General features: G+C 41.3%; 1 protein-coding gene across 1 annotated transcript in view; it reads left to right on the forward strand.

Annotated features, from left to right (window-relative positions):
• Positions 1-6,315: 6,315 nt before the first annotated feature.
• Positions 6,316-16,350, forward strand: part of LOC110506485 (polypeptide N-acetylgalactosaminyltransferase 18) — an 84,436-nt gene continuing 74,401 nt past the window's right edge. Inside the window, exon 1 of the mRNA XM_021586128.3 lies at positions 6,316-6,968. Within this exon, the coding sequence (XP_021441803.2) occupies positions 6,731-6,968 (238 nt within the window). The 5' untranslated portion in view covers positions 6,316-6,730. The remainder of the gene's footprint in view (positions 6,969-16,350) is intronic.

A 16,350-nucleotide genomic window follows, 5' to 3' on the forward strand; every position in this document is an offset into this window, starting at 1 on the left:
GCACGAGGTTGATCAGATAAAGCTTTTTTTGCGGCGTATTTGTGCACCTCTTGGTCTTGACTATTATTTATCCATCTTGAACAATTCACTCATTCTCCATCTGAGTCCGATTCACCTAACTTTTTAAAAACTTGATAGGCAATTAGGTGATGAGGCCGAGGCGGTTCGCCGCCGGCGCCGTTGAGAAATAGGCTAATTAGATTAATGAAAACTATATTGTCTGACTCACCTACTGTAGATTTAACAACACAATAACTCTGCTTGTTACATGTGCAAATTAAAAAGGAGGGTTACTGTCAAAATTATTTATAAAAAATATACAGTATCAAGGCACAAGGCGAGACCCAAATGCAGACACAGGAGGCAGATGGTTGGAGTCTTACAATGTTTATTAATCCAAAGGGGTAGGCAAGAGAATGGTCATGGACAGGCAAAAAGGTCAAAACCAGATCAGAATCCAGGAGGTACAGAGTGGCAGACATGCTCATGGTCAAGGCAGGGAGAATGGTCAGGCAGGTGGGTACAAAGTCCAGAAACAGGCAAGGGTCAAAACCGGGAGGACTAGAAAAAGGAGAATGCAAAAAGCAAAACGCTGGTTGACTTGGAAACATACAAGACACCTGAAGGGGGTGGAGACAATTGCAAGGACAGGTGAAACAGATCAGAGCGTGACAATGCAGTATATATACAATTTAAACAGAGGTGTGAGATGACAGACGCATGAGCCCCAAGCTTAATGACAACACCCTGCTCTGTCACTGTGGAAGCAAGGTTTCCATGGTTGGCATCCTCAGCCATTATTATACCTGTATACAGAGATTGTTTGAGGATACTTTGACCACAACATATGAGATAATCCTATGATGGGAAATGCAGGCATGCACTGTCAGGACTAGATGTAGTGGGTTAAAGTGGATGGAGTAGATTTGCGTCAGCAGCATGGGCTGGAATAAGCGTAAAACTATGGCCTCAAAACCTAAGGGCCATCTGTCAGCCATGTCTGTCATCAGAGTGATTAAAGACAGAGAATATCATATTAATAATATGCTGGTCTAAACCCAAGGAGAGTTGCCATCTGCTTTCTATACACTTTGATTAAAAAGCTAATTCCATACCTTGAAGCAGGAGAGCTTAAGGCCAGCTCTGTACCATGCGACGAACTGTGCAGGGTTAGAACTCAGTTAAAAAGCACTTCAACTGACCCGGAAAAATCCAAGTCAATGTTTTTTAGGACAGTCTGAAAACTCCAAGGCTTCCAAGACACATACTGTAGTGTTGATAGATATGGCAAGGTTAAATGAAAGGAATGGAGGCTGGGCTGGAGTGGTGGGGTTGACATTAATTCTGATGTAAGTGTAAATAAGCAGAGCCAGATGAAAATAAGCACTGCCATTTTACATCACACCCAGGTAGCCCTACAAACCGCTGACTCCACACTGTAGTAAATCACAGATGTGCAGTGGGCTGTATGCCTGTTAGCTGGGAGGAATGGACCACACTGATCATACTGTATAAGGGCCTGACTCATTCTCCCATGAGAGTGAAGCTGATGAGATGGAGCAGCATAGGAGACCAGTGGTTGTTTGTCATGCCACCTCAGGGCTTACACAGGGAAGGGGGAATGGAAAACAAATGGATCCCATCTTGATGATCAAATATATTTAAATAACAACCCTCTATGTTCAAATGTGATTCTAATGGGATTATAAAGGAATACATTTGATATCAAATGGTAAGCAGATGGTATTACATCTTCTAATTGTGTTTGCATAATGTCTTCCCCTACTGATCCTTACAAATTTCCCATCAATGCAATTGTTAAAGCTTTTTAATTCCCAGAGATGCTGAGGCTGCTTGGTGCTCTCTACTTGTGGCATCCTCTCTCTAATCAAGTTTGTAATCGAGGCCAGCCACACAGGCGGCCAGTAATTCATTCTGTTCTGAAGAGGTAGGGACTGTGAGTGTCCCACAGCGAAGGTTGAGAGGGCACCCGCCACCTCCCTGCTGTGACATAAATATGTTTGGTCAAACTCCTTAAGCAGTGCAGACGTCTGTCAGGGGCAAAGACCTGTCATAATTATCCGCCTTTAATCCGGTGTTGGAAACACAACTGGCCTGCTGGGGCAACATTCCCTGCTTCTCTTTCATCACATCTATTGTGAGTCTGGCCCTGCTGCTGTCTTTGACTGGTGCTTGTGATGACTAAGACACTGAGTGCAAATGACCCTCTAGCTCTCCTTCAGATCATATTGAGAAATGTAATTTTAGGTCGAATGCTGATACCAGACTTTGATATTGCCATTTATGCCCATTAGGAACCCTGAGGGAGAGGAGGCTTAGAAACCCGGTGCTTTAGCAATAGGGAGCTACACAAAAGTCATGTTCTGGTCACACTGCAACAAACCTCACAAGAGGACCATGGGGCCAGCTGGATTTATGAATACAATATATAGAGTGGGCTGACCTGTAAAAAGGTATAAATTAGTTCCTCTTGATTGGCGACAGGAAAAGGGCTGTTGGAAGCTGCTGGTATCAGAGGAACACTTGAGGCATTACACAGATGTCTCTCATCTCTAAAAGCAGCCAGCATGAAGAGCGAATCAGAATGGGATTTGGGGACATTTTGTTCCAACTGGCACACAAACAGAAAATCCATTGGCCCCACTGCACCAAGAACATTATATTCCAGCAGATATGAGAATTACAGCATGGTGCTTTGGACTGAGATTTTTACAAAACCCTCGCCACTCTGACTAGGTTCTGTGGAACAAGACTGGCTTTCTGCTGTGCCCCTTAATTGAGTCTCCACTCTCTCCCACAGCTGCAGTGTGCTTGGCACTTACAAAACTGGCACTGAAGCCATTCACAAAGGGCCTGCACTCTGGGCAGACGCAAATACCAATTTTCAAAATTCAAGTTTCATACGACTAGACGATTTGAGATCCATTAACGGCATCACAACAAAAGGGAGGCCCAGAAAGGCAATTAGTGTACAGCAGAGCATGTAATTCAGGAAGGAGGATGCATTGTTGGGGTGGAGGATGAGGAATGAAGGGATGTGACGGAAGAGGTGCAGCGCCCCCAACCTTTACCTTTATTAGCCTTTCACCTCTGACCAATGTCACATACCATACATAAAGGTTGGATATACAGTGCATTCTGAAAGTACTCAGACCACTTGACTTTTTCCACATTTTGTTACGTTACAGCATTTTTCTAAAATTGATTAAATAGTTTTCCCCCTCATCAATCTACACGCAATACCCCATAATGGCAAAACAGATTTTTAGACATTTTTGCAAATGTATTAAAAATAAAAAACTGAAATATCACATTTACATAACTATTCAGACCCTTTACTCAGTACTTTGTTGGCACACAGGTTACAGCCTTGAGTCTTCTTGAGTCTTCTTGTGTATGACGCCACAAGCTTGGCACAAGTCCAGGCTCTGGCTGGGCCACTCAAGGACATTCAGAGACTTGTCGCGAAGCCACTCCTGCATTGTCTTGGCTGTGTGCTTAGGGTCGTTGGCCTGTTGGAAGGTGAACCTTTGCCCCTAGTCTGAGGTCCTGAGCAGGTTTTCATCAAGGATCTCTCTGTACTTTGCTCCGTTCATCTTTCCCTCGATACTGACTTGTCTCGCAGTCCCTGCCGCTGGAAAACATCCCCACAGCATGATGCTGCCACCACCATCCTTCACCGTAGGGATGGTGTCAGATTTCCTCCAGACGTGACGCTTGACATTCAGGCCAAAGAGTTCAATCTTGGTTCCATCAGACCAGAGAATCTTGTGTCTTTAGGTCCCTTTTGGCAAACTCCAAATGGGCTGTCATGTGCTTTTTACTGAGGAGTTGCTTCCGCCTGGCCACTCTACCATACAGGCCTGATTGGTGGAGTGCTGCAGAGATGGTTGTCCTTCTGGAAGTTTCTCCCATCTCCACAGAGGAACTCTGGAGCTCTTTTATAGTGACCATCAGGTTCTTGGTCTCCTCCCTGACCAAGTCCCTTCTCTCCCGATTGCTCAGTTTGGTGGGGCCGCCAGCTCTAGGGAGTCTTGGTGGTTCCAAACTTCTTCCATTTAAGTATGATGGAGGCCACTGTGTTCTTGGGAATATTCAATTCTGCAGAAATGTTTTGGTACGCTTCCGCAGATCTGTGCCTCGACACAATACTCTCTCGGAGCTCTAGCACAATTCCTTCGACTTCATGGCTTGTTTTTTCCTCTGACATGCACTGTCAACTGTGGGACCTTGTATAGACAGGTGTGTGCCTTTCCAAATCATGTCCAAACAGTTGAATTTACCACAGGTATACTCCGATCAAGTTGTAGAAACATCTCAAGGATGATCAATGGAAACAGGAAGCGCCTGAGATCAATTTAAAGTCTCATAGCAAAGGGTCTGAATACTTACAGTATGTAAATAAGGTATTTCTGTTTTTTATTTGTAATAAATTAGCTAACTTTTCTAAAAACCTGTTTCGCTTTGTGATTATGAGGTACTGTGAGTAGATTTATTTTTATTGAATCCTTTTTAGAATAAGGCTGTAACGTAGCATAATGTGGAAAAAGTCAAGGGGTCTGAATATTTTGCAAATGCACTGTCGATAGATAGAAAAAGACAATGCAAAACCATGCATCAATGAATCGCTGTGGTGCTGAATATGTTATCTTTGCTTTACTGTAAATCCATTAACTTACAAAATAATGACGCCATATTGTTCAAGTGCTGAATCACTTGTTAGAGGGGAGGAAATAATGCCTTTCCACCAGTACATTTGCATTCCTACGAGGCATAAAACCAAAGTCTCAATGTGCAGCTGAACTCACGCTGGCATCAGAGATCAATAGCCTTCTCAACTTTACAATATAATATTGCATATCCATCTTCCATGATGCCCCCCATTGAGCGGCTGCTGAGATGTTTCAGTGTTTATTGTCGTTTTCAGGCCTGCAGGGGTGAAATCGTTTTTAGGCCTGAGGGGTGACATTTCTCTCATGCTTTCATGTTCCAGAGGAATACAGGGGGAGAGGGATCAAGGCCCTGTCTGATGCACACAGCAGGAGCAACTGGGCACACTGGGTTCCCTCCAGAAGGAGCCACTGTGCATGATGGGGTTGGTTCTAAGACCATTGAAGGAAGAACTGGGCCAAATGCTTTCACCATGGTCCCCACTCTAACAGTTGTAGCCTGTTTCAAGTAGGCTTCTCACTCAGGGACACCTAAATGCACACAGCAAATATAGATTTCTGTGCCATTGTGCAATGAAATATGTTGTTGTGCATGCAGGGAAAATGTGTATTCCAAGTGACTTTCATTATAATAATAATGATGATGAGGATGAAAATGTGTTTCAGCACCTTATTGTTTTGTTTGGCCGTCTGTTTGTCTACTTCACTGTGTCCTCACATAGCGTAACTGTGATGATCAATGGAAATGTAGTAATTGGGTTATCCAGTGTTCCCCCCTTTGGAGAGAGAATAGGCTTAATCTACAAGCAACAAGCAGGACACTGTTATGAGATAAACGTGTTCATTTTCCAACATGAACCTCTCCTGTCGAACTGATTAAGTAGTGTGCACAAACACTTATAATACACCTTACCATTTAGGTCCCAGTGTCTCTATCTTGTGGCTTGATAAAGTATTGCAAGTGATCTCTCACGCTCTTACTCAGTGCCAAATCCAATGGAAACAAAGTTGAACGTTCAATTTGCAAGGAGACGCTATTAGGTCATTAATTGGTCATTAATTTATTTGGATACAAAAAAGATTAGGTGTCAACAATTACCTTAAGCGATATGGGGATAATTTTGTCACAAGAACAACACATGACATACCAACTGAGTGTTTTCTCCAAGCCAATCAGTCTGATTGTCTGTAAAGGTGGCAATATTTTATATGCTGTCATCTCTAGGATATGTTTACTAGGCCTACTCTTAGTATGTGACAGGTTGCAGATGACAAGAATGCATGTGACAAGAAATAAGTATTTGACAAGAATTTAAATGTCACATTTCACAATGTAAATTGTAGCCTAGGTTTAATCTATTCCTTGATTGGAAAACAGTAAAGTCAAACTTCAGTCATTGTATGACTTCTTGGACTGTACAGTAGCCTACCTTTATATCAAAATAGGAACATCTTGAAACAATTACAGTTAATAATTGCTGCGACATTTTAAATGAGTAATTACTATATATTAATTATTAGTGCAATTGAAAACCTTCACAATAACCCCCCCCCCCCCCCCCCCCCCCACCCCACATTCTAATCTAAATGGGTAATTGTGGAAGTGAATGCACAGTAGCCTATTACACAATTTCACTATTGTTTCTCATTGGACAGCGGTTGAAACGCATGTTCCATACGCCTTCTGTCTGTCGGTGAAATCGCGACTGGTGTGGACTTGCAAATGAAGCGAAATAGAGAACGTTCGTCACCAAGACAATCACCTTTACTTTCCAACGACTGAGATTTTTTTTCTCCATTTTTGACCTACCTATTTGGATTAAATCATAGCCTTCTGCGCGTGAAGGCAGAGTGCGGTTATTGGATCCGGAGGCGATGGTTGCCCGCATTTGCAGAACGAATTGCATCGTTGTGGAGTTGTAATTTATCCAGGTTGCTCTCAAGTGACGCGCATAGCACATTCTAGGATTTTGGTGGGCGACAGTCGCACTTGTCCTCTGGTGTATTGAATTTCGTTGGCTGTATGGAGGGATGTCGGGATGGCTTGCACCAGGAGAACCAAAACTTTGGTGTCTACATGCGTGATCTTGAGTGGCATGACCAACATCGTGTGTCTGCTCTATGTTGGATGGGTCACTAATTATATCGCGAATGTATACATCAAAGTCCCTATGCCTGTCCCAGAGAAAAAGTTAGAAGGCGACAAGAAGGGGGAAACCCTACGGATCATAGAAAGACTTGATCGACTTGAGAATGTGGTCAACCAGCACATACAAGGTAAAGTAACCACTACACGGAGCAAGTATCCTTTACGTACCGTTTGATAGATTCTGAGTTGCATATGTTTAATTGCATTGAATGGATGGTTTGCGATGTATTATTGATATCGACCTATGTGAATGAGCCTATATCTCCAAACTCAGCAAATAATGACATTGTTGATTTATAACATAAGATGACCCTAACATTTTCCTTTATGAATAATGTGACAGCCATTTGTCATCTCCTTACTTTGAGTGGTCTGCCTGTCTGGACCATGTGACAGAAAGGGAAAAGGACAATGAGATCATTGCAAAAGCCATTTATTCTCTCTGGAGGCAAAATTCCTAGTAGTCTATGTATTATAACTGGAGCAGTGTTGGTGAACTTAATGGCTTCTCCCACAGCGTGAAATATACATATAGTCAATGTGTAGCTGCAGTTATACTCAACCTCATTGTTTGCTGTCTCTCACATGCTGAAGCTTAAAACCTTATTTTTCATACATATACATTTTGGCATAATTGTCTATTTTTTTTTTTTTTGCATCTGCTCATCAGGTGTATTATGACTGCCTATTGCGAAACTATTGACGTTTGTCTTTCTGTTAGGCCAATAGTCTCATGAAAACTGTAGTGTAGACTGTGAATGTGAAAACTAGCCCAGCGTACTGTACGTATCTGCTACAATGTCATCTATTTTGAGCTTTAAAACTCAATGTCAAATGTACTGGGACTACATTTTGAAGGATGTTATATCAATGTAATACGTCACACACAGTATATACTGTACCCAAACAGAGGTTGGTCTGTTTTCCCCAGACATAGCGTTGGAGATACTGTTGAACTTGCAGCGAGTGAATTTCCACAGACATGATTTTTGTTATACTGTTCTTTATAGTATTATCTCACAAGCTCAATTGCTACATAATGGGGCCATTAATTCAATTAATCTAATGGTAATCTGGTATAAAAAAAACATTGAATATCCTTTTGACTTTGGATTCCTCTTGTGTTCTTGGGAATGTCTGGATTTCCCTTCTCAAATTCCTTCAGGCTTTGCCCCTAGCTTACAGCATCCAGTTACTCCATACTCATACTGTAATTCTCTCACTCCCTTTCTGTGTCATGATTTGAGCTTCACTCTTGTCAACACAAGAGAATAATGTGAACCAGGCTCTGATTTGACAGGTAGAGTATGAGTTACAGGGAGACACCCATCAGGTCACGGGCAGAGGTGGACTTCACTGAGCTGTGAGGCACCATACATAGTCAAGCCTGGCTGGCCAGTTGTGGTGCCAAGACTACATTTCACTATTTGGCACTGACAGAGAGCAGCCTGTTGAACAGCGCTCTGTACGTTTTCTGTGTAAGAGTGTCTGCCTAACTGTCTCATCTCCTCAGGAAATGTTTGGACTATTTGTGTTACTCAAAAGGGGAAATGTCGCATTAGGTCAGATTGTAAAGATCAATTCAATGTGGCACAGAACACGGAAACACTGGAAGGACAGAATGCCCTCTGTCTATAGCACTATACTGTATGGATGAAGGGTGGACTGATAAAGCATGCACTGTAACTCAGCTGTACATGCATGTTGATTTAGAATGTATCATCACTTAGCCTATTAGAGGACCTCATATTTGAGATAGGTTTAAAGACACGGCTTGGGCAGGCATAAAAAAATGTGGATTCGTTTTGTAGAATAGTAAACTAGGAAGACTACTTCTCAGAACACATCTAGAGTTCTGTTTATCTTGCCAATGTAACTGCCAAGAATGAAAACATTTCTAGTTTGCTGTCCCTGTAACTGTCACACACACACACGCACATACTTTTGTTTTACTATCCTTGTGGGGACCAACACATGTATTCCCATTCAAAACCCTATTTTCCCTAACCCTAAATCTAACCCTAACTCCTAAACCTCTAACCCTGACCTTAATTCTACCCATAATCCTTATTGTAACCCTAAACCTAGCCGCTAAGCCTAAAATAGCCCTTTTCCTCGTGGGGACTGGTGAAATGTCCCCACTTATCCAAATGTTCTTGTTTGACTATCCTTGTGAGGACTTCTGGTCCCCACAAGGATAGTAAAACAAAACCACACACACCTCAAGCGCTGCTTGAGATGTAAAGATAATGCCCCATGTCCGACAGTGTGTCACTGCATGTGGGAAGGGAACATTTTCACCGGTACATTTTCACCATGTTGGACACAGACAGTCCGTTAAAATGTGTCTGACTGATGTCACCTCCATACTCAAAATAATACGGCTTGAAAACTCCTCATATCAGTATTTGATGATTGAGGGCAGTGGTCTGCATTTGTCTAAAGAGCGCATAAGGCACTGCACACAACCCTTGATTTGTATTAAGCACAGTCACTGAATGAGGCTTGGCTGGGTGCTGAAAAAGTCCACACACGCCCACCATAAGTGCTGTTACTGCACTCTACTGCATTCTAAAGTGCCTATTAGGACATCCAATAGTCAAAGGTATATGAAATACAAATGGTATAGAGAGAAATAGTCTACGCGTCATAATTCCTATAATAACTACAACCTAAAACTTCTTAACTGGGAATATTGAACTGGGAATATTGAACCACCAGCTTTCATATGTTCTGAGCAAGGAACTTAAACGTTAGCTTTTTTAGATGGCACGTATTGCACTTTTACTTTCTTCTTTAAACATGTTTCATTATATATTTGAGACTAAATCAATTTTATTTATGTATTATATTAAGTTAAAATAAAAGTGTTCATTGTTCACTCAGCATTGTTGTAATTGTCATTATTACAAATATCTATATTCAGACGATTAATCGGTATCTGTTTTTTTTGGTCCTCCAATAATCGGTATCGGCGTTGAAAAATCATAATCGGTCGACCTCTAATAGAATTGTCTTGTGCTGTATAACACTGGGCATCATTCAGGCGTCAACCACTCAGAATGATGGTGTTTGTATTGTAAGTGTGAAGTGTCTTTCCTCCTGCAATGTGTTTACCTGTCTTTTTATGAGCATACCAGCGCTCACATTTGGAGCCGTTCAAGAGTGCTCCTCTACACAGGTAACTGCGAATTCACTTGAGAGGTCTTCCTGTCATCAAAAAGTGAATATGAATTTAGACATGACAGAACTCAAAGGAGTTTTCTTCCGTAAAGTACAGCTGTGCCTCAGAGACTTTACTATAGATCTCCTCTCTGAACACGAGGAAAGCAAAGACAAAGTATGGGTGTATTTAATGGTGATTGTTTTTGTGAGAAGGCAGTGGTCCTCTGGTTTATTTTACCTCGGGGGTTGTATATTACCCCGGGGGATAACTAATGCTATGTTGCTGATTCAGAGGGAGATGATGATGCTATTTGATTGGAAGGCCTCAATCAAATCAACCTGTCAAATCAATTGAAAAGCCCTCTAAATCACAATGAGTGTTTACTCTTGAGAAGAGGAGCGAGAGAGGGGACGTGTGTGTGTGTGTGTTATACACTCCTTGCTGGAGGGCAGGTAATAAATGTTGTATAATGGAAGAAGACATGTATAGCCAATGGTTTTATCTTTTTGCATGGTTTTGGCTATAGAGCACTTATAGAGCACTTATATTGGCTATAGAGCACTATCTGCCTTGTTGCTTCCACAAAAATATCACCCCCTGTATTCTGCCATGCCAAGTCAGTTTGCCCCCACATCCTTTCAATTAAATATTGAATGACATAATGGCTGCAAGAGGCAGCAGGCGTTGACCAAGTGTCATAATAATACATTATGCTTAACTTGCTGAATATAGGTTGAATATGGATCGAAAAAAGTGGTTCTCTTGATCTAACATTAGAACACAGGCCGTGTTCAGCTGATCTGCTGACTGTTGGGAAGCTACCCAAAATATTAATCAAATCATTGGCGATGCCAGGTTACTTTTGTTTTTCGTAAATGTTACTTAATGCATCAAAGACTAACACGCAACCCAAACCGGCTACGCGCGTGCACCAACGTGCTCAAATTTACTTTGTCCCCCGACACCAAACGCAATCACGACACGCAGGTTAAAATATCAAAACAAACTCTGAACCAATGACAATAATTTGGGGACAGGTCGAAAAGCATTAAACATGTATGGCAATTTATCTAGTTAGCTTGCACTTGCTAGTTAATTTGTCCTATTTAGCTAGCTTGCTGTTGCTAGCTAATTTGTCCTGTGATATAAACATTGAGTTGTTATTTTACCTGAAATGCACAAGGTCCTCTACTCAATTAATCCACACATAAAACGGCCAACCGACTACTTTCTAGTCATCTCTCCTCCTTCCAGGCTTTTTCATCTTTCAACTTACATAGTGATTGGCATCTACGTTTTCCTAGTATTACCACGACAACCGACAAAACATTTAGTCTTTCAATCACCCACGTGGGTATAACCAATGAGGAGATGGCACGTGGGTACCTGCTTCTATAAACCAATGAGGAGATGGGAGAAGCAGGACTTGCAGCGTGATCTGCGTCAGTAATAGGAATTACTTATATTTTAGCCCTTGGCAATGCAGACGCTCATTGGTGCGCGCGAGCAGTTTCATTAGATATTTAGTTACAGTCGGAAGTTTACATACACTTAGGTTGGAGCCATTAAATCTCGTTTTTCATCCACCCCAAAACTATAGTGTGTTAACAATAAATTTGTGGAAAGTCGGTTAGGACATCTACTTTGCATGACACAAGTCATTTTCCAACAATTGTTCACAGACAGATTATTTCACTTATAATTCACTGTATTACAATTCCAGTGGTTCAGAAGTTTACATGCAATAAATTGACTGTGAATTAAACAGCTTGGGAAATGTAGACCTCCACAAGTCTGATTCATCCTTCGGAGCAATTTTCAAACGCCTGACGATACCACGTCCATCTGTACAAACAATAGTACGCAAGTATAAACAACATGGAACCACACACTCGTCATACCGCTTGGGAAGGAGACGCATTCAGTCTTCTAGAGATTAACGTACTTTGGTGCTTGCAAGCCGAAGAACACCATCCCAACCGTGAAGCACGGGGGTGGCAGCATCATGTTGTGGGGGTGCTTTGCTGCAGGAGGGACTGGTGCACTTCACAAAATAGATGGCATCATGAGGGAGGAAACTTATGTGGATATATTGAAGCAACATCTCAAGACATCAATCAGGAAGTTAAAGCTTGGTCGCAAATGGGTCTTACAAATGGACAATGACCCCAAGCATACTTCCAAAGTTGTGGCAAAATGGCTTAAGGACAACAAAGTCAAGGTATTGGAGTGACCATCACAAAGCCCTGACCTCAATCCTATAGAACATTTGTGGACAGGACTGATAAAGCGTGTCTGAGCAAGGAGGCCTACAAACCTGACTCAGTTACACCAGCTCTGTCAGGAGGAATGGGCTAAAATTCACCCAACTTATTGTGGGAAGCTTGTGGAAGGGTATCCAATACATTTGACCCAAGTTAAACAATTTAAAGGCAATGCTACCAAATACTAATTGAGTGTATGTAAACTTCTGACCCACTGGGAATGTGATGAAAGAAAGAAAAGCTGAAATCATTCTCTCTACTATTATTCTGACATTTCACATTCTTAAAATAAAGTGGTGATCCTAATTGACCTAAGACAGGGAATTTTTAATAGGATTAAATGTCAGATATTGTGAAAAACTAAGTTTAAATATATTTGGCTAAGGTGTATGTAAACTTCCGACTTCAACTGGAAGTACCCGGCTTTGTACTGACAATCTTTATGTACTATTGAGGGACCAATGAATATCCTCATTTCAGAGCAGAATGCAGAAATGCTGTAACCCTTTTCCCTTAAAGGGAAGTGGAGATACCGTATTTCATTCTCCCATGCTGCCTTTTAACTCTCAATGCCTCTTAGCAACTCCCACAGTTAATTACCTTTGCAGGTTATGGGTTGGTAGAATCTGGGTGTCAGGGTAGCATTGGTGCCACGGTAACAGAGTAGAAATGTTGTCCTTTCTCTACAGGGTGTCTGTTCTTTACAGAGTACAGCCTCAATGTATGTAGTGGTTTTGGGATTGACAATTTACTGGAATGACAATTCAGATCTACCAATCCAAAGGGAATGTGGTGTCAGTGAAAGGGTGCTGAAGCAGGGGTGGAGTGTGAGAGTGTGGAAAGGGAGTCTCCAGAATGTTGATTTGCTTTACCAGTAATGGAACGATTATTGAGTTACAGAGAAACAAATGCACTGGAGGATGATTGCCAATGAAAACAATTAATTACCTTGAATCCAGAGGGCAAAAGCATCATGAAGAAAATCAAAATAAATTGAAATTGTAACCTCCCTTGCAAGTAATTCAGTTCCAAGAGTGTCCCCTGACAATTTACTCTAAACAGGAAACTATTTATGGCACTTCTTCAAGGCTGCTGTTCCTTGTTTATTTGAATTAACTAATAAGATGGTGTCTTCATGTAATTGTTGTTAGTCACTACTGTGATTCTGAGGTAGATTTATGTCTCATTTCTGGAGAAGTGTAAGGAGGAGGTTATTTTTACGGTTTACTCCGTATCTGCTATAATATCTAGAAAGCAACGTACAGATAATTCAGAGCAGCGTTTAGAAGTGTCCCACTGAAACAAAAGCATTTGACAGCCCTCTCTGGCTATACCATGATTAAGATGGTCCCATGCAGACGCTGCCTCTCCTCTATACCCAACCATCATCCCAAGCAATTTGTCTCAGTCCCTCATATCTGCCCGGTCTATTTGCTAAGTGCACACATGGGCACAAAGACAGCTTGTGTTCCACCATACAGACTTTTTAGGGAAGGCTCATCTCCATGTGGCGAAACGAGGAAGCTGAGTGAAGGTGACAGTAACTTAGACAAATTGGAGTGCTTTGTTTTTACATGCTAGATTGTCTACCCATATTTGTCTGCCATCCTATTTACTTCATAATTCATGCCTCTGAGTAAGAAAGTAGCATTTTGGTTTGAGCAGAAAAAGCCCTTTATTTCTGGAGTTCTACAGTCTTTCTAGTTTTCTAATACTGTATTATTCTTTAATGTATTGATTTATGAGTAGGACTGTTTTCTCATAGAGCAGGAAACATACCAGGATGTACTACACAGGGGAAATGCACAAACTCATTTTCTTATTTAGGAATTCATACAGAAACTCGGTGGTGCAAATCGAGGTCGTGCAGAGCACAGAACAGTCGATGACTGCATTCGAAAACAGGTCTGGAGAAATGTACAGATGTAGGATCTTAATTTGAGCTATTTCGCTACAGCAGGAAAATAATCCTGCAGCAACAGGAAATGTGAAGTATTATGTGGATTATAATTCATGTACATTTTTTTAGGGGTTGATGCATTTTTCAAAGGGAAAATCAAGTCTGAAATGTTCAATTACAAACTTCAGAAGCCTTTTTAAACCTTAAATACAATACATGTCCTGCATTTCAGGGAGGTTCAACTGCAACAGAGTGATCAAATTAAGATCCTATATCTGTAATGAAGATGTCTTATTCCGTAGGTAGTGTGTTGCAGGTTAAGACATTTAAGGTAGGGTATCGCTGGAGTCTATTGGCAAAGAGGAAAAGAAGAGTTGTTCTTGTTGCATGCCATATTTCTCTATGCCTCTGCACCTCTCCCTGATGAATCAGCAGACTACAGTTGTAGGATCTTAATTTGATCACCCTGTTGCAAGAGAACTTTCAAACGTAGTGTATTTGAGGTATAAAAAGGCTTCTGAAGTTTGACATTTTCACAGACATTTCAGACTGAATTTACCCGTATGAAAAATGTATCAACCTCTACAAAAATGTATATTAATTATAATCTACATAATAATTCACATTTCCTGTTGCTGCATGATATTTTAACCACTGTAGCAAACTGGCTCAAATGAATATCCTACATATGTATCCTGCTGAAGGTTGGTGTAAACCATGGATTGATAACCCAGAGACTGAAGGAAGTGAGACAGAGAGAGATGATGAGGGGAAGGAAGGAAGAGACTCAGCAGGAGACTGCATCACCAGTGGCCTGCCCGAGGATTCATCACTGTTAACCCTAATTGGGATGTTAATCAAAATGCATATGTCTCATCATGTCCCCTACTCACTGGCTCCCAGGGCTTAAAAAACATTAATAATCCATCACTGATCCAGAAGTGAACCGAATGGACCTAACTAACTGTTATACTGTGGGTCATTGTGTGTTATTCTATGATAGTTATTCATTGCCACATGCGTAGCTGTGAGACTATTGAGGTTGCTGCTATGTCATTGTTGTTGAACCGTCAGTGAGTGAAACAACTCCCTCCTGCGTCAGTGTTCTTATTACGGAGTGTACTGAGTGGAGAGGCTTTCTAACTTATACTAACTATTGAGTGAATGAAGCAGCTAATTACAGAGGAGCCACTTTTTTCTCCCATATCTTGAGCAGCGGATTCTAATTAGCGGCAATGGGACCTAATTGCTAGTTAATTAGAGGGAATGAAGAACCTGTGAGGAGCTATGAATATAGGCCCAATCAGCCAGAGTTGAACATTCCCTGATCCTGACAGAAATTAGTGCTCCATTGCAGACTGGCATTTGTGCTGATGTATTGGGAGAGAGTGCTACTAAGGCATCTCATACCCACAGGATGTTGAAAATCAGCCTCAATTATCACCATGTCTCATTTGATAATTTTTACCCTGGAACTTAATTACTTCGTGCCGCTAAATTCTCCTGTTATCTAATTGTTTTTCAGTATTCCTCACAAACCACCTGAAGGCAACACACACACCACACAGGTTTATTTTCAGATGTTCATTAAAATCACTACAGCAATTAGCATCTGGCCACTTTTGTCCACTGGGCTGCAACACGTCCTGTTATTCATAATAGTTTTTACCAATCCATATAATCACAATCTGCCCTGTGCGCATTAAAGACATGCCCCATTCATGCTGTCGTGTTTTCTTATAGTGCACATTAATACTACCAGTTATAGTAATGTGCCTTCCTGTGTAGGCTCTCTTTATATTAATTAATTCATCATTATATTGAACATATTGCAAGTACAGTAGGGCTGTGGGGGTCATGAAATTTTGTCAGACGGTGATTGTCAAGCAAATAACTGCCGGTCTCACGGCAATTGACTTAATTAACATAAACACGCTTAGCATCTCCTGGCTTCCACACATAGCCTACAAGCCACTGATGCAACCTTTGGAACATCTACATTTTAAAAAGGTTAATAAAACCATGTAATATAGCCTAGACCTTCACAATAAATCAATGATTTATTTTAGACAGGTATAAAAAAAACATGATATGAAGAAAATGTAGTCTATTTCAGAAGAACAGAATAGCAGTTGTCCTTATGTTAGGCCCTGATCTGGTTATGCCATATGGCTGTGGGC

Source organism: Oncorhynchus mykiss, chromosome 26, assembly GCF_057628025.1.
Source record: "Oncorhynchus mykiss isolate SJ-2025 chromosome 26, ASM5762802v1, whole genome shotgun sequence".
Lineage (NCBI taxonomy): Eukaryota > Metazoa > Chordata > Actinopteri > Salmoniformes > Salmonidae > Oncorhynchus > Oncorhynchus mykiss.